A 24,292-nucleotide genomic window follows, 5' to 3' on the forward strand; every position below is an offset into this window, starting at 1 on the left:
TCCCAAATTTGCATGTATCCTAGTCTACGTAACTGTCTGTCTCTATTGGACATGGAGGCTCTTTTTCATGTTTCCAATCTTGTGTTTAAAATACATTTAAATCAAATATGTTTTAAAACTATAATTAACACTGTTATAAACATCTTCAAGGGCTCAAATATTAATGGGATCTGATTTGGAAATAGGATTCTTTGACTGTGGGCTTCATCTTTCAATGATGTAAAATTTTTTTCACTCTCCTTTAAATTCCAGAATTGCAAATGAGAAGTGTGATGCCTCTCTGATTTTCTTTCTTCCTTTTTTTAAGTAAATTTCTTTGTTATATCTGACATTTTAAATGATTTTTAAATTTATGCTTGTTCACATAGGTATCTAAGATGTGTATATATTCATGGCTCTTTTCAAAATTTTTTCTTGGAGCTCATGATTTTAAATCTGAAAATTCAAATTTTACTTTAGCTCAAAATCTTTTTTAATTATTACTCTTATGTTAGCTTCTACACTTTTCATTTCTTTTAAAACTGCTTCTATTCTGCCAATTATCCCCATATGAGTTCTTTTCCATGTATCTGTGTTTTTTACATTTTTATTCATTGTCTCTACATCTTTGTATTTTTTCCCTCTGTTATGAAATATGCTGTCCATTCAATCTTCCAACAGTCTAAGTCATTTTTTATCTGTGACTATTTTTTAAATTTTTGTTTTATTTTAAATTCCATAACCTCCCTTATGCCCTCTAATGCTGTGTCAATGAGACCTGGTGGCAAAATGGTTAAGCACTTGGCTGCTAAAAGAAAAGTCATCGGTTCGAACCCCCCCAGCCATTCTGAGGGAGAAAGATGTGGCAGTCTGCTCCTGTAAAGATTACAGCCTAGGAAACCCTGTGGGGCAGTTCTACCCCGTAACATGTAGTGTCGCCATGAGTCGGAATCAACTTGATGGCAACAGGTTTATATATATATATACACATATATCCTTTTATCTTTCCTTCAAATTCTTTCATTAAACTACAACATTTCCTTAAATGGCTTGACATCTTTCTTTGCCTTTTTGTGTCTATTGAGTTGAGTTTCCAAAGCACCTGAGTGCCTCAAGCTGGGATCTCTTGGGCAATGGTGAACTGGCAGGCAAGCTTGCTTGACCAATCTGTTGGACCATATGAGGAGAAGGCTCTCTGTTCTCAGATATAAGCTGGGAGAGGTTACTCAGACCAACTTTGTAGCTTCCTCCCAGCATCTACGGCAGCAGCCAGCCTCTACCAGAGCAGTGGGCAACAAGTGGCCTGGAGTGGGCCCCACCTCCATCGCCAGCTGCTGCCCCCACCCCAGACACTTTTACCCAGTCTCATCTGCAGAGGCAGCAGCTTTCCATTCCAAGAACCTTCGCTACCCCTTCTCCAGCTCTACGAACACTGACTTACACCTGTAGCTTCTTCTTTTAGGACTTGAACACCTTGTGCAATATATCTGGGGTTTCCCTCAGGCTCCCACCTTCTTCACAGTTATTTAGAAATCGTGCTCCCCAGCAGAATGCTGCATTTAGGGTGGGAAAGTGACAGGACCCAGTGTGATATAATTTTCTTAAAATGCTACCTTGACAAAGTGCTGAGACGCTGACTGGAGGTGGATCCATTCCCCTCCTTGAGCTGCTGATTAAGCCCATTCTCCAGCTACTCACCTTATCAGGTTCTCATAAGTTTGGGCTCCTATGCACCTATCCTGATAGCCCAGACAGCCTGATCGCCCCTAAGCATGCAGGATTACTAAACGTGCTCAATCCCAAGGAAATACGAGAAACTGAGCCCACCCCACTCTACTTGCCGTACTTAAGCCCCTCTCTTACAATTCTAGCTTGTTCTCACCTTGTCCCGAGATGCAACCCCCTTTTTTTGGCCCTGCATCATGGTGAGCTGTGCCTCCCTATCTCTGGGAATTGTGAATATAATAAACCTAGTTACCTTCCATGGCTTCCCTGACTCCTCTTTGCCACATCGCACCTGATTCACTATCTTGTGAATCTATTACACAATCTAGTGATGAAGGTTTTTGAAAGCCATGGATTAAATGTTGGGATGTTAACCTAAGGGCAACAAAAAGCCACTGAAGAGTTTTAAATAGGTGAGTGAGGTAATTAAATCTGTAGTTTAAGAAGAAATATCGCAGCTTCAGCATAGCAAATGGATTGCTAGAGGGAGAGAAAATGGTTATAATGGAAGCTATGAGCCTAGATTAGAGCAGAGGGAGAAGATAAAATGTGGAAGATTGGAGTGATGTTTAGGTGTACAATTAGTGGTGCTAAAAAAAAAAAAAAATTTTTTTTTTTGTTTAGTGATAGATTAGTTTGAAAATGGGTGATTCTGCCATTTACTGAGTCATAGAATACAGTAAGAAGCTCGGATTATGTTTATTTTCGGAGGTGATACATCCTTCTCTCCTCTTATACCAGTAGAGTAGTATATGTATAGCAAAACGCATTCCTAGAGGAGGGCTGAATAAAGTGTGTGTGTATCTGAATTTTGATACGTATTCCCACATTGCTCTCCTTAAAAGATATAGTTCATTTTTTGGTCACTGTAGTACATGAAAAGTGATGTCTCATGGTCAATTTGATTTTCTTTTCTTGGCAGTAAGAATGAGCATATTCTAAAGGTTTAAAAGATATATATATATATAAACAAAACGAAAGCCATTGCCATTGAGTTGATTCTGACTCATAGTGATCCTATAGGACAGACTAGAGCACTGGATGGATTTGAACTGCCGACCTTTTGGTTAGCAGCCGTAGTTCTTAATCACTATGCCACTAGGGTTTATGTATATGTATGTGTGTGTGTGTATATATATATATGCTAATTTCCTATTGGTTGTTTTTCTTATTGAATTTTTAAAGCTCTTTATATATTAAGAGATTAGGCTTTTGTCTAGCCTATGCATTGTAACTATTTTTCCCAGTTGAATACATGACTTGTTATGTATAATAAAAAAAGAAAGTTATAATTCTTATGTAGTCAAATCAATCTTTTAATGGTTTCTGAGTTTTTGTAATGCTTAGAAAACTCCCCCCATTCCATGATTATTTAAATGTCATCCTCTGATTCTTTTATCTAATATTTTTATAATTTCATCTTTAAGCTTAAATATTGAATTGACATGGAATAGATTTCATTGAAAGGAGATAAGACTACACAGATGTCTACTAATAGTCCCAACACAATTTACTAGGTTACCCATCATTTCCTCCACTGTTTTAACATAAATTAAATTACTGGAGATATTTTGGTCTACTTCTTGGGTTTTCTATTCTGTTCCATTAAGCCTATCTATTCTAGTGTTAATCAAAAGGGTTTAATTATTGAGATGTTGTAATATATTTTAATATCTGTTGAGGCTAATCCCACTCACTACTCTGATTTTTCAACAGAAATGCTTACAAGTTTATTTTCTACATAAACTTTAGTAGCAAAGTGGTTTGAAAAAATTTGTCAGTGTTACTATTGAAATTGGTTTCATTTGCAGATTTATGGATTAATTTAGGAAAGCTTGTTGTCTTTACGATGTTGAATTTTCTAAGTCAAGGAGAAATACTTCTATTCACTTATTCATGTCTTTTTTATACATAAAATTGAGTACTAGGACTTTCTAACTTACTTTTATTTGCACAAAGTAAACTACTCATTTTTCAAAAATAAATTTTATGTTCTAGAGCAGTTTTATGTCTACAGGAAAAGTGCACAGAAAGTACAGCATTGCCATATGCCCTCTCTCCTCCCCACCCACAGTTTTTCCTGTTATTAACATCTTACATGATGTAGTACATGTATTATAATTGATGAACCAACATTGATATATTATTAATAACTAAAGCCCGTAGTTTACATTAGGGTTCACTCTTTGTGTTGTATAGTTCTCTGGGTTTTGCATTTTGTCATTTGTCCACCATTGGTATGCATCCTTATAGCATCATGCAGAGTAGCTGCCCTATTAAAATATCCTGTGCTTCACCTAGCCATCCCTCCACACTCCCCCTGAACCTCTGACAACCACTAATCTTTTTACTATCTCTATTTTTTTTATAGCTTTGCCTTTTCCAGAATATCATATAGTTAGGCTTATACAATATGTAGTTTTTTTCAGACTGGCTTCTTTCATTAGCAATTCTTTTTTAAGGTTCTTCAATGTCTTTTTTATAACTTAATAACTCATTTCTTTCTATAGTTCTATGTATACTTCTATAGTTCAGTAATAACCCATTGTATGAATGGACATCTCGGTTGCTTCCAATTTTGGACAAGTTTCTATAAACACTCATGTGCAGATTTTTGTGTGGTCACAAATTTTCAATTCATTTTGGTAAATACGTAGGGGGATGATTGCTAGATTGTATGGTACGACCATGTTTAGCTTTGTAAGAAACTGCCAGACTGTCTTCCAAAGTGGCTATACCATTTTTCATTCCCACCAGCAATGAATCAGAGTTCCTGTTGCTCCATATCCTCACTAGCATTTGATGTTGTCCGTGTTTCATATTATAGCCATTCTAATAGGTGTGTAATTGTATCTCATTGTTGTTTTAATTTGCAATTAACTGATGACCTATAACTGGAGCCCTGGTGGCACGGTGGTTAACAGTTACAGCTGCTAATCAAAAGGTCAGCAGTTCGAATCCACCAGTCGCTCCTTGGAAACCCTATGGGGCAGTTCTACTCTGTCCTATAGGGTTGGTATGAGTTGGAATTGACTTAACGGCAACAGGTTTGGTTTTTTTTTTTTTTTAATGACTTATGATGTTGAGCATCTTTTCATATACTTATTTACCATCCATATATCTTCTTTGGTGAGGTTTCTTTTGCCCATTTTTAATTGGGTTGTTTTCTTATTGTTAAGTTTTAAGATATACAAATATTTTCTCCCAGTCCGTGACTTGTCTTTCACGCTCTTAACAGTGCCTTTCATGATTCCTTCACCAGAATAGCCAACACAATACTGAAAGAGAACAAAGTCAGAGAACTGACATTACCCAACTTTAAAATTTACCATAAGGCTACAGTGATGAAGACAGTGTGGTATCAGTGAAAGAAAAGACAAATAGATAAATGGAGCAGCATAAAGAGCTCACAAATAAAATTGTAGCCATTGTTAGGTGCCATTGAGTCACTTCCAACTCATAGTGACCCTATGTACAACAGAATGAAACACTGCCTGGTCCTGCATCATCCTCAGAGTCCTTGTTATGCTTGAGCCCATTGTTATAGCCACTGCGTCAATCCATCTCATCAAGGGTATTTCTCTTTTTTGCTGACACTCTACTAAGCATGATGTCCTCCTCCAGGAACTGGTCGCTCCTGATAACTCTCACCATCCTTGCTTCTAAGGAGCATTTTGGCTGTACTTCTTCCAAGACAGATTTGTTCCTTCTTCTGGCAGTCCAGGTATATTCAATATTCTTCAACAACACCATCATTCAAAGGCATGAATTCTTCTTCAGTCTTCTTTATTCATTGTCTGGCTCTTACATGCATATGAGATCACTGAAAACACCATGGCTTAGGTCAGGCGCTCACTGGTAGTTAAAGTGACATCTTTGTTTTTTAACACTTTAAAGAGATCTTTTGCTGCAGATTTGCCCAATGCAAAGTATCATTCAATTTCCTGACTGCTGCTTCCACGGGCACTGATTATGGATCCAAGTAAAATGAAATGTTTGGCAACTTCAATTTCTTCTCCATTTATCATGATGTCACTTATTGGTCCAGTTGTGAGGATTTTTATTTTCTTTATGTTGAGGTGCAATCCACACTGAAGGCTGTAATCTTTGACCTTCATCAGTAAGTGCTTCAAGTCCTCTTCACTTTCAGCAAGCAAGGTTGTATCATCTGCATATTGCAGGTTGTTAATGAGTCTTTCTCCAATACTGATGTCAAATTCTTCTTCATATAGTCCAGTTTCTTGAATTATTTGTTCAGCATACAGAATGATAAGTATGGTGAAAGGATACAATCCTGACACACACTTTTCTTGACTTTAAACTATGCACTATCCCCTTGTTCTATTCGAAGGACCATCTCTTGGACTAAGTTTAGGTTCCTCACGAGCACAGATAAGTGTTCTGGAATTCCCATTCTTTGCAATGTTTCCCATAATGTTATGATCCACGCAGTCGAATGCCTTTGCATGTCAATAAAACATAGGTAAACATCTTTCTGGAATTTTCTGCTTTCAGCTGTGATCTACCTGACATCAGCAATGAGATCCCTTGTTCCACATCCTCTTCTGAATCTGGCTTAAATTTCTGGCAGTTCTTTGTAGATAGATGTATTGCTGCAACCTCTTTTGAATGAATGATCTTCAGCAAAATTTTACTTGTGTATGTTTTTTGTTTTTATGATATTAATGATATTGTTTGATAATTTCCACATGTTGTTGAATCACCTTTCTTGGGAATGGGTAAAAATGTGGATCTCTTCCAACTGGTTGACCAGGTAGCTGTCTTCCAAATTTACTGGCATACACAAGTGAGCACTTTCAGCACTGCAACTGTTTGTTGAAACATCTCAAGTGATATTCCGTGAGTTCCTGAAGCTTTGTTTTTCACCAATGCCTTCAGTGCAGCTTGGACTTCTTGCTTCAGTACCACTGGCTCTTGATCATATGCTACCTCCTGAAATGGCTGAACGTTGACCAATTCTTTTTGGCACGGTGACTCTGTATATTCCTTCCATCTTCTTTTGATGCTTCCTGCATTGTTTAATATTTCCCCTGTAGAATCCTTCAACACTGCAACTCGAGGCGTGGTTTTTTTGTTTCAGTTCTTTCAGCTTGGAAAATGCCAAACATTCTCTTCCCTTTTGGTTTTCTAGCTCCAGGTCTTTGCACATGTCATTATAATACTTTACTTTGTCTTCTCGAGCCACCCTTTGAAATCTTCTTTTCAGCTCTTTTACTTCATCATTTCTTCCTTTTGTTTTAGCTACTTAGCATTCAAGAGCAAATTTCAGAGTCTCTTCTGACATCCATTTTAGTCTTTTCTTTCTTTCCTGTCTTTTTAATGACCTTTTGCTTTCTTCATGTATCATGTCCTTGATGTCATTCCACAACTTGTCTGGTCTTTGGTCATTGGAGTTCAGTGCAACAAATCTATTCTTGAGATTCTATCCAAATTCAGGTGGAAAATAGGTAACACCAATAAAGTCAACCGAACTTTGACAAAGAAGCAAAGGCAATTCAACAAATAGTGCTGGGGCAACTGGACACCCACATGCAAAAACAAACAAACAAACAAAAGCCAAAAATGAATCTAGACAGTTTTAACATCTTTCACAAAAATTAATGCAAAAGAGATTACAGACCTAAATGTTAACTTCAAAACTATACAACTTCTAGAAGATATCATAGGAGAATATCTAGGTGATCTTGGGTTTGATAATGAGTTTTTAGATATAATACCAAAAAGTATGACCCATAAAAGGAAAAAAAAAATTGATAAGCTGGATTTCATTAAAATTAACATCTTCTGTGTAAAAGAAATATTGATTTTTTCTAAATATGTCACTTAACACTAACAGCTTTATAGCTGATTCTCTTTGGTTTTCTAGCTATGCAAGAATATTATTGGCAAGTGATAATTTTGTTCCAATTTTTATAATTCTATTTCGTTCTCTTATCTGATTGCATTGGCCAGTAATTCCAAAATATTCCTAACTAAAGTGATGACAGTACTCATTCTCTTTTTCCTGACTTTACAGGGAATGTTTCAGGTGTTTCACAAATAACAAACATTTTATTAGCTTTCCATAAAGATGCTAAAAACACGTTCTGTACTACCTGAAGCTCCTTTTTCTTCACTTTAGCCCTGAGAATTCCTTCCACTTATTTGAAGATGATAAGCAAAGCTCTTCAACCATTAGTGCTTAAAAAGGAAAACGGGAGTGGAGTGGAGTGCAGAGCAAAGAAGGAGCTGGCTAACCCCACAGCAAACGCCAAAGCAGAGGGTTAGAAAAAGTTCCTCCCAGAAAATCACTCTTTAGAAGGGAAGAAGAAGCAGGGAGGAGTCAGGGCCACCCCCGCCCCCAAGCCCGGGGTCGGTGCCACCCGAAGAGATGAAATGTGAGCCGAGTGGCCAAGGATGCCAGAGCGCGGTGGGGAGAGACAAAGAGACCTCAGCCCCCAGCGCAGCCCAGCCGGGGCCAGCGAGTTCCCCGGCTCCGCGAAGCCCCTACGGCCGGCCCGGGGTCCCTCCGAAGGCGCCCTGGGCAATGGCCCTGTCTCCGCTTTACGCCCCTCTCAGGAGCGCGGCTCTCTCCACCTGACCGCCCTTTACCCCCTCCACCCCCGCCCCGTTCCGGGCTCTCTCTCTGCCCCCTGTCCTCTCTCCAGTGCGTCCATCTGTCCGTCAGTCCGTGCTCGCAACTCCGGCCACCGGCTTGGATGGACGCACCGAGGCTGCCCGGGCGTTCAGGCATCTTGCTTTCGAAGTTGATCCTGCTCTTTGTCTACGCAGGTCGGTGAAATAGGACGGTGAGAAAAAGAAAGTGGGCTGCGGGCTGCCGCGGGGGTTCCCCGGCTTTATAACGCGGTGAGGGCGAGACGCACGGGGCCGTCGGGGAGGCCGAGGATCGCGCTCTCCCTGCAGACCAGACGCGAGAGCGCTTAACTGGTCCAGACCTCCACGCGCTTGTATTTTGTTTCCTTTCTTTCATCTCCTCTTCTCGCCTCTCCATGTATTTCTTTTATCTTGGCCTTTTTTGCTTTTCTTTTCCTTTCTCTCTTGGCAAAGCAACTTGGAAACTCCATTCCCACGTTGGGAGGATTCTACTTTCTGGATAGAGTACAATTTATCTAATTGTCTCTCGCTACCCAAAGAGAACCTTGAGGGTGAGGACGAGGGGGGAGGGTTGGGAGGAAAGCTACTTTAAATAGGCACCTGAAGTTCAGAGATATTGCTGAAGTCCTAAAATCAACTAATTTGGTGACTTTCCCATTTCAGTAGAGGCGACCCACCATTTGACTCACCCTGCACTTTCTAAACATAGTGATTTTTCCCTTTTAGAAATAAACAGCCTTAGCCCTTCGTTTGTATTCTTTAGAAGATGATTCACAAGTGTGCAGCTCTGGACAATAGGACGTCTCTAGTTTAAATATAAGGTTTTTGAGAGACATGAATTCACCCAGAGTCTAACCTGTGTTCACTGATTTGGTTAAGCACTTGTTTGTAGGTGGAGAGCATCTCATTTTCCTTCCTTCAAATTGTTCTCGGTGAGAATTGCTAATAATTCTTGAAGCAAAGGGGTTTTCTTGTTTTGTGATTGATGCAGAGCCCCCAATGGCCTCTCATTGGTTATTCATGCATCAAGTTAATTACATATGTGTTTTTGCATCTATTTATAGTCAAAAAACAGTGCAAGCTAAGAGCTAAGTTCTGTGTAAAACATTTTTGTGTCTAACTGTGAGACATGACAAAAACCACAGGCTTACCCATGACCTTGCAATACTAAATTTATTCAGAGTACTTTGACTTACTTTTTGATACTCGCAAAGATACTGTGATGGAAATGAAGACATCCTTCAACATTGTTATCTGAGCATTAAAAATAATTGAATTTTTCATTCAACCTTGCCAGAAATGCATCACAATAACTTCTCTAGAAGTTTTCAATATGTTTATTAAAATGTAAACTTACGACTGTCTCTAAGCTGTCATTTTAAAGATTTTTTCTTGTAAGGAAAACGTTGACTTCCTAATACAGAAATGCATATAAGAGAAATTCCAACTATTTGATGGGAAGAATCCACATTCTAATCCCTACTTAACAATGCTTATTTCTTTCACTTCAATTGTATAAGGTTTACAGAATTTGGAGGGCTAACAGAATCAGTCACATTAGTATTAGCTTTATAGAAAAATCTCTTTATTAGTTCATTGATAATTCTTTCTACCCCCTCTGCTTCTCAAAAGGAAACAGAAAATAAGACAGTCGTACGCAGTAAATAAAGCTTTCTTTAATACCTTCACTGTCTCTCACGCAAGCACTCCGTTGAACCACAATTATTTCTTGTTCTTTTTGTCTACGGTTTTATTCCCAGCAATGAACTGAAAGCTCCTCATTTGCACTCCTTTCCTTCCCTTATCCCTGCTCCTCCGAAGCGAGGTACTCAACCCCCTAACCAAAAACCAAACCAAACCCACTGCCGTCCGCAACCCCCTAGGACTTAGGAAACCAGCAAAGTTGGACAGCAGCAATGTAGGCATTTAGAAAGTTTTCACTCCATTTCTTCATTCTATCTGCATCTCTTCCTAAAACAAAATAAAACAAAGGACAGTTGCTGTTGAGTTGATTCCAACTCATGGTGACCCCATGTATTTCATAGTAGTGCTCCACAGGGTTTTCAATGGCTGTGACCTTTCAGAAGTAGATTGCCAAGCCTTTCTCCTGAGCCCCTCCTGGGTGGATTCAAACCAGTCACCTTGGTTAACAACCCAATGCTTAACGTTCATGCCACTCAGGGACTCCCGTCCCTCCCTAGTAAGCTACAAAGTAATTACAAGCCAATACTAGATTAATTTATTGTCTTTGACAAGAAATGCTTAACCAATAAGTGTTTTGGGGTTAATTCCTGAACTTTTTATGCCAGAGGCATTTTTATGCTTGCCGTATTCATTTAACTAATATTTATTGAATGCTTCATGTTGAGTGATAAATAAAACAGAAGCCATGCTCTGAGTTTTGTGGGGAGATACGGGTGCCTGTAAATTACTCTAATGTATGAAGGGTTATGTCATAGAAGAGGTACGGTCACGTCCCATAGGTGTTCAAAGGATGCTCTATGAGAATGGAGTCTGTTTTGCTCAGTATAATACTCTCAGAAACTAGCAAAATGCCTGGCACATTAAAAAAAAAAAAAAAAAAAGCCAGGTGCTGTCAAGTTGATTCTGACTCATAGTGACCCTATAGGACAGGGTAGAACTGCCCCAGAGGGTTTGCAAGAAGTAGCTGGTAGATTTGAACTGCCGACCTTTTGGTTAGCAGCCAAATATTTAACCACTGTGCCACCAGGGCTCCACCTGGCACATAGGGCCTCAGTAAACATTTGTTCAGTGGAATTGAATTGAAGAGGATTTAAGGCACTAGACATTTGAAGGACTGGAAAGCCTTGGACATAGGGAGATGGACTAGGATATAGAGGGAGCAAAGGCAAAAATCGTGTGGTGAGTCAGAATCGACTGGATGGCAGTGGGTTTGGCTTGGTTTATCTATAACTGTAAATAATTCCATTTGGCTGGGACTAAATGATGCAGCTGGAAGCAGGGGGTTGGGGGCTAGATGTGGGAACCCAGCAAAAATAAAAATAGCCCAGATGCCCTGTTAAATGCGTTGCTGACTTTAATGGGACAGGAAAGTAAGCAGATGCACTGTCTGTAATCTGCCTTATTTCCCCCAGGCAAAAGCATTCAATCCAGGTTAAGCAAAAAAGAGTGAGGTTTCTCCACCAGAAGCATCATGTTTTACTGTGGAAGCACTTTTGGAAAGAGACCCAATGAAATGTTTATATTATTGTCCAACTGCTACTGCACAAAGACAGGATTTGGTCAAGGTTTTTACCTTCCGGCTTCAGCCAGTGAGTCTGTCCCCTCCTTTTCCTTCCTCTGGTGTCCTTAGCTGTAGCTTACAAGAGCCGTTTCTGAGGGGAGAAAAAGTGCTTAGAAGCAGCTGCTGCTTTTCCTGGCCTACACTTTTCTCAAAAGGGAGGTGGGCTGGGGAACCGGCTTCTAGCTCGTGCCCTTAAGTCATTGAAGAAAGTTAGACCTGGCTGCTTTTCAGGGATATGAATATAGAGATTAGAGGTAATATTATGTATCTTCTGGGACCACTGAAGTGTGTCATCCCTTCAACAGTGAGAAAATGGCCTTAAAAAGTCCAAACTCTAACGTTCACCGAGTTCGTCTCAAGTGCTCTAGAGAAAACCACTTGTGTGTCAAAATAAGGTTTGAAGTGTGGTAGAAACCTGAGTTTGGAAATGTCGTGCTTGTGAATATATTCACCGTACTATGAAATCTGCCCTTTCAGTATCCTAATTCCGGGAAGTAGACACGAACACAGGAAAATATCATAAAAGTAATGAACAGGTTGTGACATGATCAAGATGTTTGCTTCAGGTATGATCTAGCTGCTTGGCTACAAGATTTTGGGCTTGGTTTCCTGTACCTTTGACTCACAAATAGTTTGAAAACACCATGTGCTTATCATAACAGTAACTCGAGTACAATAGTAATAGCTGAATCTTGGATATCCATGGAGTGTTTAAAAAGACCTCACTGTTCTGGGCATCATTCAGATGGCACCTTTAAAGCTATGTATACTCTGGTTGTCCTGCTGTGACAGAGCAAGTGGGAATATCAACTATCTCACGATGAAAGGAAAGTCTCTGCTAAGCCCTTAAAAACCAACCAGTTTAAGTATTTGAATATATTAAGTAGCCTTAACAATGTCTGGGATCCCTGGGTGGTACATACAGCTAAGCACTAGTCTACTGACCGAAAGGTTGAAGGTTTGAAGCCTCATAAGACAGGCTTGGAGATCTGCTTCCCAAAGGTCAGCTGACCTCAAGGTCCCAGCCTTGAAAACTCTATGGAGCAGTTCTGTTCTGCACACACGGGGCCATCATGAGTCAGAATTGACTAGACAGCAACTAACAACTAACACCACCAGTGTCTAGGGGGCAGTGGCAGCTCAGTGGCAGGATTCTCCACTTCCATGCAGGCAACCAGGATTTGATTTCCGGCCAATGTACTTCATGCGCAGCCACCAGCCATCTGTCAGTGGAGGCTCACACGTTGCTGTGATGCTGAGCAAGTTTCAGAGGAGCTTCCAGCTAAGACTAAGAGCACCAGGAAGAAAGACCTGGTGCTCTACTTCTGAAAATCAGCCAATAAAAACTCTATGGGTCACAATAATAGAATGTTCATCCAATCACAGGGATAGTGCAGGACTGGGCAGCCGATTCATTCACTTGTACATGGGCTTGCCATGAGTTGGAGGCCAGTTCAATGGTAGCTAACAATAGCAATGTCTAATTTACAGAATGTCTGTGTACATAAATATGCATATGTGTATATATATGCATACATATATATACACACACAAATATACATACAGAGCTATTGAAAATCACTGGGAAAACTATAAAAGAAATAGCTGAAAAAACTTTGCAGAAAGCATTCAGGGCCAAGGTAAAAATATATTAGCTTCTCCCCTGGTTCTGGATAATTAGATTGTGCTTCTGTCTTCATATTTTCAAAGTGAATTTTAAATATAGTTACTGAATCTTATGAAGGTAATTATTTTTCTCTCTCATTTTTTTTTCACCACAATGCAGAGGAAAAATCTCTGCAAAAAGTTCTGGTTTGCTAATATATGAGGTAGAAATCAAATTGAGAGTAAGAAAATGTGAACGTTCCCCCTTGTTCCACACAAGCCATGTATTATTGATAAAGGAAAATGAACCTTGCCAGCTTTGATCACGTTCCTTGCTAAAGGATCATCGTTGCAGAGAGAGGTGATTTAAAAGCAAAATCTAAATTTCCCTTTCTCAATAAGCCAGTTACATGGACTGAAATCAAACCAAACCAAACCCGTTGCCCTCGAGTTAATTCCAAATCATAGAGACCCTAGAGGACAGAGTAGAACTGCTTAGAGGGTTTCCAAGGAGCAGCTGGTGCACGTGAACTGCCGACCTTTGGTTGACAGCTGAGCTCTTAACCGCTATGCCACCAGCGCTCCACAATTATATGGACATGTAGACATACATATAACATTTTTCACTTTTCTATTTTGACTTTGAAGGGAAAGCTAAAGTATTATATAATTTATACAGTAGGTGATACTGCCATCAGGTATTAAGTTGGAAATTATTTATTCTGGGACTGTTGAACATATAAATTGGAGCCCTGGTGGCACAGTGGTTAAGAGCTATGGCTGCTTACCACAACAAGGCAGCAGTTAGAATATACCAGCTGCTCCTTGGAAACCCTATGGGGCAGTTCTACTCTGTCCTGTAGAGTTATTATGAGTCGGAATTGACTCGATGGCAACGTGTTTGCTTTGGATTTTTTTTTTTTTTAAGGTATAAATTAGAGAACGAAAGGCCTTTCTGTGCCTTTAGGAGCTTAGAGTCTAATGGGAAAGACAGACTAGTGTATACATTTACATGAATATGTCAGATGAAAATCTAAACACACTCCATGTCGGTTGGCGGCCCATTGAGATATGAACTAGAAGACTTTTTCCTGAAGCTGTGATTTCGATTTCAGAACTGTAACTGCACACATGGGGTTTTTGCTTTGTAGATGGCTGCCTTGCTCAGTGTGGCAAGGACTGCACAGCTTACTGCTGTCACGGGACCGCGCCCTACTGTTGCCCTTACTACGCCTACATTGGAAACATCCTTTCGTGAGTATTGGTGGAATTTGGCAATATTGATGGTCTTTCCCTAGCCTGGTTTTGTTTCCAAAAAAGCTACTAAGTTATAGGTATGGGGCAATAGAGATTTTAAGATTGGTTATTGACATAGAATCTTTACTAGAGGTATTAAACAATCATCTGTATTTAGTGTGTTACATTATTTGACAAGCTATACAAAGTAACATGCAAAAGAAATTCTAACAAGTTCTAAAAGAAGTATTTTTTATTGCTTAATTTTATGTATTATAACAGTGTTTTAAGTAGACCATATTCATATTATTGATCTTTTTTTTCATATGTTTGCAATTCCTACATTTTTGTCTCTCTTGTTGAAGGATTTGTAAGTTAAAATTTATTATTGAATTGTGGTCAGTTTATTTTGCCATCCGTATGTTAATTTGCCTCATGCATCTAGTACCTGTCAGGGAAAAGAGATGATGAATAAAAAAGATGAGATATGAAATGTTAGTTCTCTACATAACGCAGATAAAGCAATTAATTCCTCTGTTCTTCAGGAAGCAAGTCCAGAGCCCAAGAAACAGCAGGCATGAACAATGTAAAGTGATAAATAAGCAACAACAAAAAACAGTGACATATATGCTCGGATGTGTTCAACATTTCTGCGCAAAAATTAAGAATTTATTTTAGAGCTGCTTCTGGGCAAAGGGAAATGGGGAAGCAATACTCGCTTCCAGGGCTGTACGTCTGGAGGAGGATAACCCTCAGTTGCTGTACACACACATTGAGGTTGAGAACTAGAAAATTAGGAACATAAGAATTTCCTGAATCAAAATCACCCCTGACTTTCAGATAGTGGCAGGAGTCTAGCCTCAGTCCTCTTCTATTTTTATTTTTCGAGTGAACATCAGGACGGTTTGGGAGCTATTCTGTCCGGGTTTACCATGCCCTGTGAAGGCTCAAGTGGAAGCAGCAAAGATTAGACACTCAGTGGTATGTGCCTGGCTATTTTAGGGATGTGTCCGTTGAGAAGGCTTAAAGCTCACCCTCCGTTTCCGGAGAATTGAAAACTTGGCACCGCATACAATTTCTAGAATCAAAGTTGGAGCTGGTGTTAGAGATTATGTCTCTGAATAAGGCCGAAAGATTCCTGTTTCAGGATATGCTTGAAGACTACCAGAGCTATACAAGAAATGCCAAGTTATAGTGCCAGCTGGTGAATGGAATTTAAGCATTCTTTGAAATGCAAATAAATGCAAAATAATTAGTTTGGATTTCTCCTTAGGGGACACATAGTGGAAAAGAGAAGAAGCTTTCTTTCCCTTCTTAGAGAAGTCAGAATGGTTTTTAATAGCAATTTCTTAGCTCAGAATACCGTACACACACACACACACACACACACACACAGATGGTATATATATTATATATGTGGAGTCCCCAGGTGGTGCAGACAGTTTCCATGCTTGGCTGCTAACTCAAAGGTTGGATGGTCAAGTTCATACAAAGGAACTTCAGAAGAAAATCCTGGCAATCTAATTCCCAAAAATCAGCCATTGAAAAACTTGAGGAGCGCTGTTCTAGTCTGACCTATATGGGGGCTCCATGAGTTGGAATTGAGTCTGTGGCCACTGGTGGGGTGTGTGTGTGTGTGTGTGTGTGTGTGTGTGTGTGTGTGTGTGTATCTGTATGTATATGTATATATACCATTGCTGTCCACCCTATAGGGTTGCTAACAGTTGGAATCGACTGCAGTGGGTTTGGGTTTTTTTGGATATGTATATGTATATATGATTCACATTTCTTATCACTTCATAGCATTTAAAGTAATTTAAGATATAATTAAAATCCATTGCCGTCAAGTTAATTCTGACTCCTAGTGACCCTGTAGGACAGAGTAGAACTGCCACACATAGGGTTTCCAAGGAGCACCTGGTAGATTTGAACTTCCAACCTTTTGGTTAGCAGTCGTAGCTTTTAACCACTACAACATCAGGGTTTCCAACAAACCAAACCTGTTGTCGTCGAGTCAGTTCTGACTCAGCAATCCAAAAGGACAGAGTGGAACTGCCCTCATAGGGTTTCCAAGAAGCTGCTGGTAGATTCGAACTGCCAGCTTTTTGGTTAGTAGTTGTAGCTCTTAACCACTGCGCCACCGGGGCTGCTAAAATATTATTACAAAATTCAGATTTTATTTTTGAGTGGTCTCTACACATCAGACACTGCTGTTCTGAGAAGATGTGTGAGTGGGCTTGGCAGGTGGTAGAGATTTGCAGCAACCTGGGGTGAGTGATTCTGTGGCTCTGTGGTCCTCTGTTTCTGGCCCGTTTCTCTGACCACCAACCATATCGTGGTTATGTGATGTGCCCCTGTTTCTCACCTCACATTACCTCCACCCGGGGAAATATAAACAGAAGACAAAATTATTAGTCAGAATATTTAAAAAAATTTAAATTCTCAAACATTCTTTATATATTTCATATTTGCAGAATATATATACAGGTATATATTATTATAATAAATATATTATGGTAGATATTTTAGATCTTTAGCTAACTGCACCATTTGGTACAAGTAAAGAATTAGTTGATACATTTATCTGGGTTATTAAGGTCATGTACTGTTATGTAAGAAAAAAAAAAGAATTGTGTTTTTGGAGGGAAAAATAAACACAGATGGCATTATATTTTCAGGTTGTTGTAACTGAACTTTCTGTCCAAAATAGAAGCCACTGACTAAACCTGTTGCTAAACAATTCTTGGCCAAAAAAAAAAAAAGGCTTTAAAGTGCTTTTCCTTTACTGGATAAAGGAGAGTACCTTTTCAGGATTTCCAGTTATTGTTTGAAATTTGAAAAGAGTTCTTAACTCCACCCAAAGCTCTTTTTTTCTTTTCCTTTTTTTTTTTTTTTTTTTAAAGGGTGTGAGGCTTGGAGGGACAAGGGAGGAAAAAAAATCATTCAAAGAATGCTTACAAGGATTCTTTCGAGCACATGTTTTCAAGTACTGCTATTTTGGAATTCATAAACTGTGCTTCCTCTCTTTCAAGCATCCGTGTGCATTCTTAGAAAAATCATTTTAATCATCTTAACAGAAAATTAGATCTTCGTAGTTATCAGAAAAATAATAAGGAAGAAGTTATCCAGCACGATGAAATGTTATCTAGCATAAACGAGTAATTTTGAAATGCGGTTTATATTTGTGTTTGTGTTCAAAATAAAAAAATGCCGTGGCTCCATTTAAAATGAGCTAAAAAGCGTACAAAATATAATTTGGGTCCTTCAAGACTGTCCGTAAGTAGGGAAGGTAACTTGAGCCTTTCAGCAGCATCCTTATCTTGGTCACCCACTAAAATAATCAGAATGGAGTAAAGATAACCATCCAGCCCTTAATTCTGTTTCCTTCAGCTGCTGTTTCATCAATTAACAATTTATAATCATTTGTTTTTAAAGAGATCGCAGGAGCTAATTTTCAATAGATCTTTGATTTGAAAAGTTTTATTTTACTCAAGTCCCTCCTTTTTAAATATTTTCTATTCTAAACATGAGTTAATTTTGGTAATAAATTCAGACCCCTCCCCCTTGGTAGGAACTTTAAAATTTAGTTCTGTCTCGTGAAAAACTTTAAAAATTAAACTTAAAAATATACTTATACCTATTTCGATCATTAGGGTCACAGATACTGACTTCCATATAGAAGAATCACAGCATGATCTTCTGGAATTTAAGAATAAGTTTTTACAGTAACCAGAGTATACTATTCAATATATTAATTACTTACAAATACATATTGATTGTCTTGGGGGTCCAAAGATGAGCAAACTGTGTACTCTGACACCAAGGACCTTTCAGTCTAGTGGGAGAAGAAGGTGTAGACAAATAATTACAATCCAGTGAGCTAATGTACAAAGTGGTTTTGGAGGACCAAGAAAAAGGAGAACAACAAAATCTCTGTGTGTGTGTGTTTAGAAGGAGATGTTCGGGGAAGGTCTCATAAACATGGGATTTGAAAAGAATTTTTAAGGAAGGATGGATAGTTACATAAATGGACAGAAGAAAGGAAATTCTTTCCAGACAGAGAGACTCCTTTGTTCAAAGCAAAGGCATATGAAAGGAAATAATCAGTTTGGAAAAATGCATTTTTTTCAGTCTAGCTAGAGAGGAAAGGCTAACCTTTGACTATAACATAGGGTTACGTAGGGAAGACAAAAGAGAGATCCTTACTGGGACATAGTTGTATTGAACATAAAATAATTCGATATTTTTCTGGAAATAAGATGGCTGGCTTTATACAACCAGTTGTTGTCAAGTCGATTCTAACTCATGGCAACCCAGGTGTTGCAGAGTAGAACTATACTCCATAGGGTTTTTCTGGCTGCGACCTCTCAGAAGTAGATTGCCAGGCCCTTTTTTCAAGGTGCCTCTGGGTGGATTCAAACTGTCAACTTTTAGGTTAGTAGCTGAGCAAGTCACTGTTTGCACCACTCAGGGACTCTGGTTTTATGTAGAAAGGACTTATTCTTAGACACCACCATGACAAGGGGCAAAGGTGTGAAGGTTCCAAATGGAAATTATATTTATTTAGTCCACAGAGGAAATATTTGGAATGAACAGTTTGAGATGTTATGCTCTTTGGAGCTATTTCTGACAGAACACATGACCTTATAATCATTTTTCCATTTATGAGATTTTTGACCACGAGGGCAGCTGATGAACATTCAAAGCGTCAGTATGTTTAAAAATGAAGATGGGGCCAATTCGAGAACTTAACAGTTTCCCACTGGATTGATTCTCAAACATTCCGTTCAGCAATCCTTCTTCATGGAAAATAAACATTCTTAGATGAATATAGAAAGGGATATTTCAATTTCTGCTGCTGATAAACTGTAATTGGCATTCACTAGAAAGAAACTTCAGGGTAAAGACGTGGATTGTAGAGTACGCTTCAGAATTGACAGAATTCAAGGGCATAGAGGATGTAATTGAGTGGCTAATTACTGGCATCTAATGGAACAAATTAAAAACAGAACTTTTCTGAGAATGAAGGTATTCTGTTATGTGAGAAGGAGAATAATTGTGCAGTATTGAAAATGGACCAAGTATTGACTGGTTTGGATGGAGTGAGCCAGATAACAAGTTACAGGATTTAATCCCCTAACTCAAAAAATAGATTTTTGCTTTTCTGGTTTGACTTTGTAAAATGCTGATATGTCTGGGGATTCTTCAGAAGACCATCTGGCCAACATAAAATCCCCACAGGGAAAAATCAAGAGGAAGAACTAATAACTGAGATCCTGGTGGGATTAAGTTTCTTTTCTTCTCAATGAAACGTGAAAGATGCATTATGCACAGTTTTGCAAAGACAGTTAATAAATATCACAGCTCTGATTTTAGAGCCATGGTATGCATGAAAGCAAAGCTGAGTTAAAAGGTAAAGATTTCATATTTTCAAATGGCATTTGAGGTCCTATGCTCATTAAGTAGCTGAGGGTTTTGAGTAAAACATGTGAAGCTATTCAAATACTTGAAGAAACAAACCAAAAAAAAGCAAACCCACTGCCGTCGAGTTGATTCCGACTCATAACAACCCTGTAGCAACCCTATAAAACCCTATAGGTCCTGGAAAAACCCTGGTGGTGTAATGGTTAAGAGCTAAGGCTGCTAACTAAAAGGCCGGCAGTTCGAATCCACCGGGCGCTCTTTGGAAACTCTATGGGGCAGTTCTACTTTGTCCTATACGGTTGCTATGAGTCAGAATCAACTCAAAGGCAACAGGTTATTTATTTATTTATTTTTTAAGTAAAGCTGAAGATGGGCATACGTTAGGAGGGCATTTTACATTGTTGTTGTTAGGTGCTATGGAGTTGGTTCTAATCCGACCCATAGCGACCTCATGTACATCACAGCAACATGTAAGCCACCACAGTACAACAACATGACAGATGAGCGGTGGGGACATATGTTAGAACCTAGTAATACCTTTTCTAGGTCTAGTCCCTGGAAAGAATGCCCAAAATGCGCATAAGGAAACATTTATAATGTTGTTTGGCATATTGTTTAAAATAGCAAAGCTTTTGAAGCAACCTAAATTTCTATCAGAGAAGAATGGATAAATAGATTAAAATGTATTCATGTAATGGAATAGGTTACAGCAATTAAAATAAATCAGTCCATATTAATCTATCATTATATAAATCTCAAAATGTTGAGAGAAAAAAAGGAAACTAAAGAAGGGTGGATGTGACCGACACGATACTATTTGTGTTAAACACATACGATAATTCCATTATTTATGGAAGGATATACGTGTGGTAGTCAAATGCACACTCTATTATCTACCAAGTTTATAAATATAAGAATGAGAGAAGGGTAGACGTGAATTTCAGGATTGTTCTCAGGGATTTCCTGGGATATGGGGCTTTCATCGCTACAATAGGGACAGTCTCAGGCTAAGTGGGAAGAGTTGGTCCCCCTAGGGAGAAAAGTGGGGAGGGGGCCTTCAAGTCTCATTACAATATTTAAAAAAACAAAACTCAAACCCAGTGCCATTGAGTCAATTCCAATTCATAGTGATCCCACAGAGTTTCCAAGGCCATAAATCTTTATGGAAGCAGACTGCCACATCTTTCTTTTGAAGAGCCACTGGTGGGTTCAAACCACCGACCTTTTGTTTAGCAGTCAGTCACTTTAACCGCTACACCATTGGGGCTCCCTAATGTTTTATTTACTTAAAAAATTAAATATCTGAAGCAAATACTACAAATTGTTAGCATGTGATAAATTTGGGTGGACAGTATGTGGATATTTTATATTATGCACTGTAATTATTAAGTTTGAAAATTCTTAAAAAAAAAGAAACAGTTAAAACGTTTGGTGATGACTGTAATGGAATTACTGGGGCACCTTGTTAGCATCCAGATTCTGATTCTGGATCTGGATTGGGACCCAAAATTCTGCCCTTCTAGACAACTCCAAGGTGATGCTGAAGCTGCTGGTCCTCCAAACACACTTAGCTAGTGATGGCTGGTGCTATTTAAAAATGTCCTTTGATAAAAAATGGAATAATACAGGTAATTAGATTGCAGACTCAACAAGACTTGAGGGCTGATAGAATGTAGGATGAGAGATTGGTGCTTTAAAGAAAAGGAACCAGTCCAAATTAGTTCTGAAGTTTTTGCTTTGAGTAAGTGGGTGGATGGTGTTCCAGGAACTGACGGGGATATTCAAGAAGGTTCAGAGAGAGAGATGAATCCTATTTCTAATATATTGAGTTGAGGGACCTGTAGGCTATGAACCACATTCAGCGGGCCTTCAGTTGGTGGAAGGTGCCACTTGTAGCTCAATGGAGATCTCAGATCATAACATACAGTAATGGGAGGAAAAAGCGTAGAGGTGCTAGTTAAAAAGGTGTGTGTGAATGAATGAGGTGTCCTGAAGAGAGGTGTAAGAAGAACAGCATGCTAAGGATGGCTCCCAGGGATATTCAGGAATGCACTGATTTTCCACCTTTCTACATTTGATTCATGGTATTTCAGCCACCTGAAAAGTATTCTCCATCCCTTCCAAATTTCTTCGTCCCTATCAAATTTGACTTGCCTGTCACGGTTCAGCCTGAACACATCTCCTCTGTAGGGTCACTATGAGTTGAAATTGACTCAGTGGCAATGGGGTTGGTTGGGTTTTGGTGGCTGGGACAATGAATACTTTTATCTTCTGTGTGCTTTTTGTGTTTTTTTGGAGCCCTGGTGGTGTAGTGGTTAAGAGCTCGGCTGCTAACCAAAAGGTCAGCAGTTCGAATTCACCAGCCGCTCCTTGGAAACCCTATAAGGCAGTTCTACTCTGTCCTATAAGGTCGCTATGAGTCAGAATTTACTCAGTGGCAGCGGGTTTGATTTGGCTTTTGGTCTTTTTGTATTTTATATTATATTAAATGTAGGATTCATAGTATTCCCATTCAGTCTGAATTGAATATGTTGTCGTTAACAAAGCAGTTTATGTGAGATTTCTCCATCTTTATTTACTTTGATTTTACCCAAGCAAAATAAATTTATGTTTGGTCTTATATTCCAGCTTTTAGGAGCTACCTTAAAAGAAAGTGTGATTGGTGGTGGTGGGGATTGGTAGAGTGAAGAGAACGACCTTTTTTTTAATGTTTGCTCTGGCTCAGCTGCCCAAAATATATTAGTTTATTAACCTTCAGAGTAGCCCTCTCCAATGAACCATTGTGATCCATAGGGTTTTTATTTGCTGGTTTTCAGTAGATGGCTAGACCTTTCTTCCTAGTCCACCACGTGTCTTAGTCTGGGTTCTGTAGAAGCAAAACCAGTGCAGCGTATAAATATATATAGAAACATTTATATAAAGGAATTTGCTCACGCAAAAGGACTTGAAGCACTTACTAATAAAGATCAAAGACCGCAGCCTTCAGTATGGGTTGCACCTCAAGATAAAGAAAACAAAAATCCTCACAACTGAACCAATGAGCAACATCATGATAAACGGAGAAAAGATTGAAGTTGTCAAGGATTTCATTTCACTTGGATCCACAATCAACAGCCATAGAAGCAGCAGTCAAGAAATCAAAAGACGCATTGTAGTGGGTAAATCTGCTGCAAAGGAACTCTTTAAAGTGTTGAAGAGCAAAGATGTCACCTTGAAGACTAAGGTGCGCCTGACCCAAGCCATGGTATTTTCAATCACATCATATGCATGTGAAAGCTGGACAATGAATAAGGAAGACGGAAGAAGAATTGCCGCCTTTGAATTGTGGTGTTGGCGAAGAATATTGAATATACCGTGGACTGCCAAAAGAATGAACAAATCTGTCTTGGAAGAAGTACAACTAGAATGCTCCTTAGAAGCAAGGATGGTGAGACTGCGTCTTACATACTATGAACGTGTTGTCAGGAGGGATCAGTCCTTGGAGAAGGGCATCATGCTTGGCAAAGTACAGGGTCAGCAAAAAAGAGGAAGACCTTCAATGAAGTGGATTAACATAGTGGCTGCAACAATGAGCTCAAGCATAACGATTGTAAGGATGGTGTAGGACCTGGTAGTATTTCATTCTGTTGTGCATAGGGTCACTATGAGTCGGACCGACTCAATGGCACCTAACAACAACAACAACAACATATAAAGGAATTTGCTCACACAGTTATAAAGAGGCTGGAAAGTCCCAAAAAGTTTGTGAGTCAGGCTGAAGGCTTCTCCTGTCCCCTTGTAGCCAAGCTGCTGGTAAATCCAAGATCAGAATGTCAGATAGGAGGCCTCTGGCTCACAGGCTATAGAGGCCAACGAATCCCAAGATTGGCAGGTAAGACGGCAGGTAAGCTGGAAGCTCAAGTCCTAAGAACTGGAGGTCAGATGAACAGGAGCCAGATGCAGGATCCAGAGTGAGCCTTGCCAACAAGTCCATTCATATTGGTTGCAGGCCACACCCCCAAGGAAGTCCCCACTCAAATGATTGGTCCCCCACAACAGATTCCATCATAAAGGTGATCACATTATATAGATGATCTCATTGTAGAGATGATCACGTTATTAAAAAGCTGCCAAACTACATCATAATTGCCAAACCACTGAAGATCATGGCCCAGCCGAGTTGACACGCAATCAACTTCAACCATCATACCACCTTAGCCTGGAAGTGCCACTGAAACCTGTTCAGCATCATAATAACACTCAAGGCTCCACTGACAGCTGGGTGCTGGCTGCTCATGAGGCGCATTGGCTGGGAATTGAACCCAGGTCTCCCGCATGGAAGGTGAGAATTCTATCACTAAATCACCACTGTCCTTTTGTTAACCTCAAATTCTGGGCTATATGTTGCCATAACATTATCCTTTCTCCACCCTTTTTTTTTTTTTTTCCACATCCTGAATTATC

The 24,292-nt window shown here is 39.3% G+C and overlaps 1 protein-coding gene across 2 annotated transcripts in view; it reads left to right on the forward strand.

Moving 5' to 3' along the window:
- Positions 1–8,079: 8,079 nt before the first annotated feature.
- The window catches only part of CYYR1 (cysteine and tyrosine rich 1), a 129,735-nt gene continuing 113,522 nt past the window's right edge, over positions 8,080–24,292 (forward strand). Inside the window, exons 1-2 of one of the 2 annotated variants that reach the window (XM_049858476.1) lie at positions 8,080–8,496; positions 14,341–14,443. In XM_049858476.1, the coding sequence (XP_049714433.1) occupies positions 8,424–8,496; positions 14,341–14,443 (176 nt within the window). In that variant the 5' untranslated portion in view covers positions 8,080–8,423. The remainder of the gene's footprint in view (positions 8,497–14,340; positions 14,444–24,292) is intronic. The other variant, XM_049858475.1, reaches the window with a different exon arrangement.

The sequence above is a fragment of the Elephas maximus genome, chromosome 18, assembly GCF_024166365.1.
Source record: "Elephas maximus indicus isolate mEleMax1 chromosome 18, mEleMax1 primary haplotype, whole genome shotgun sequence".
NCBI lineage: Eukaryota > Metazoa > Chordata > Mammalia > Proboscidea > Elephantidae > Elephas > Elephas maximus.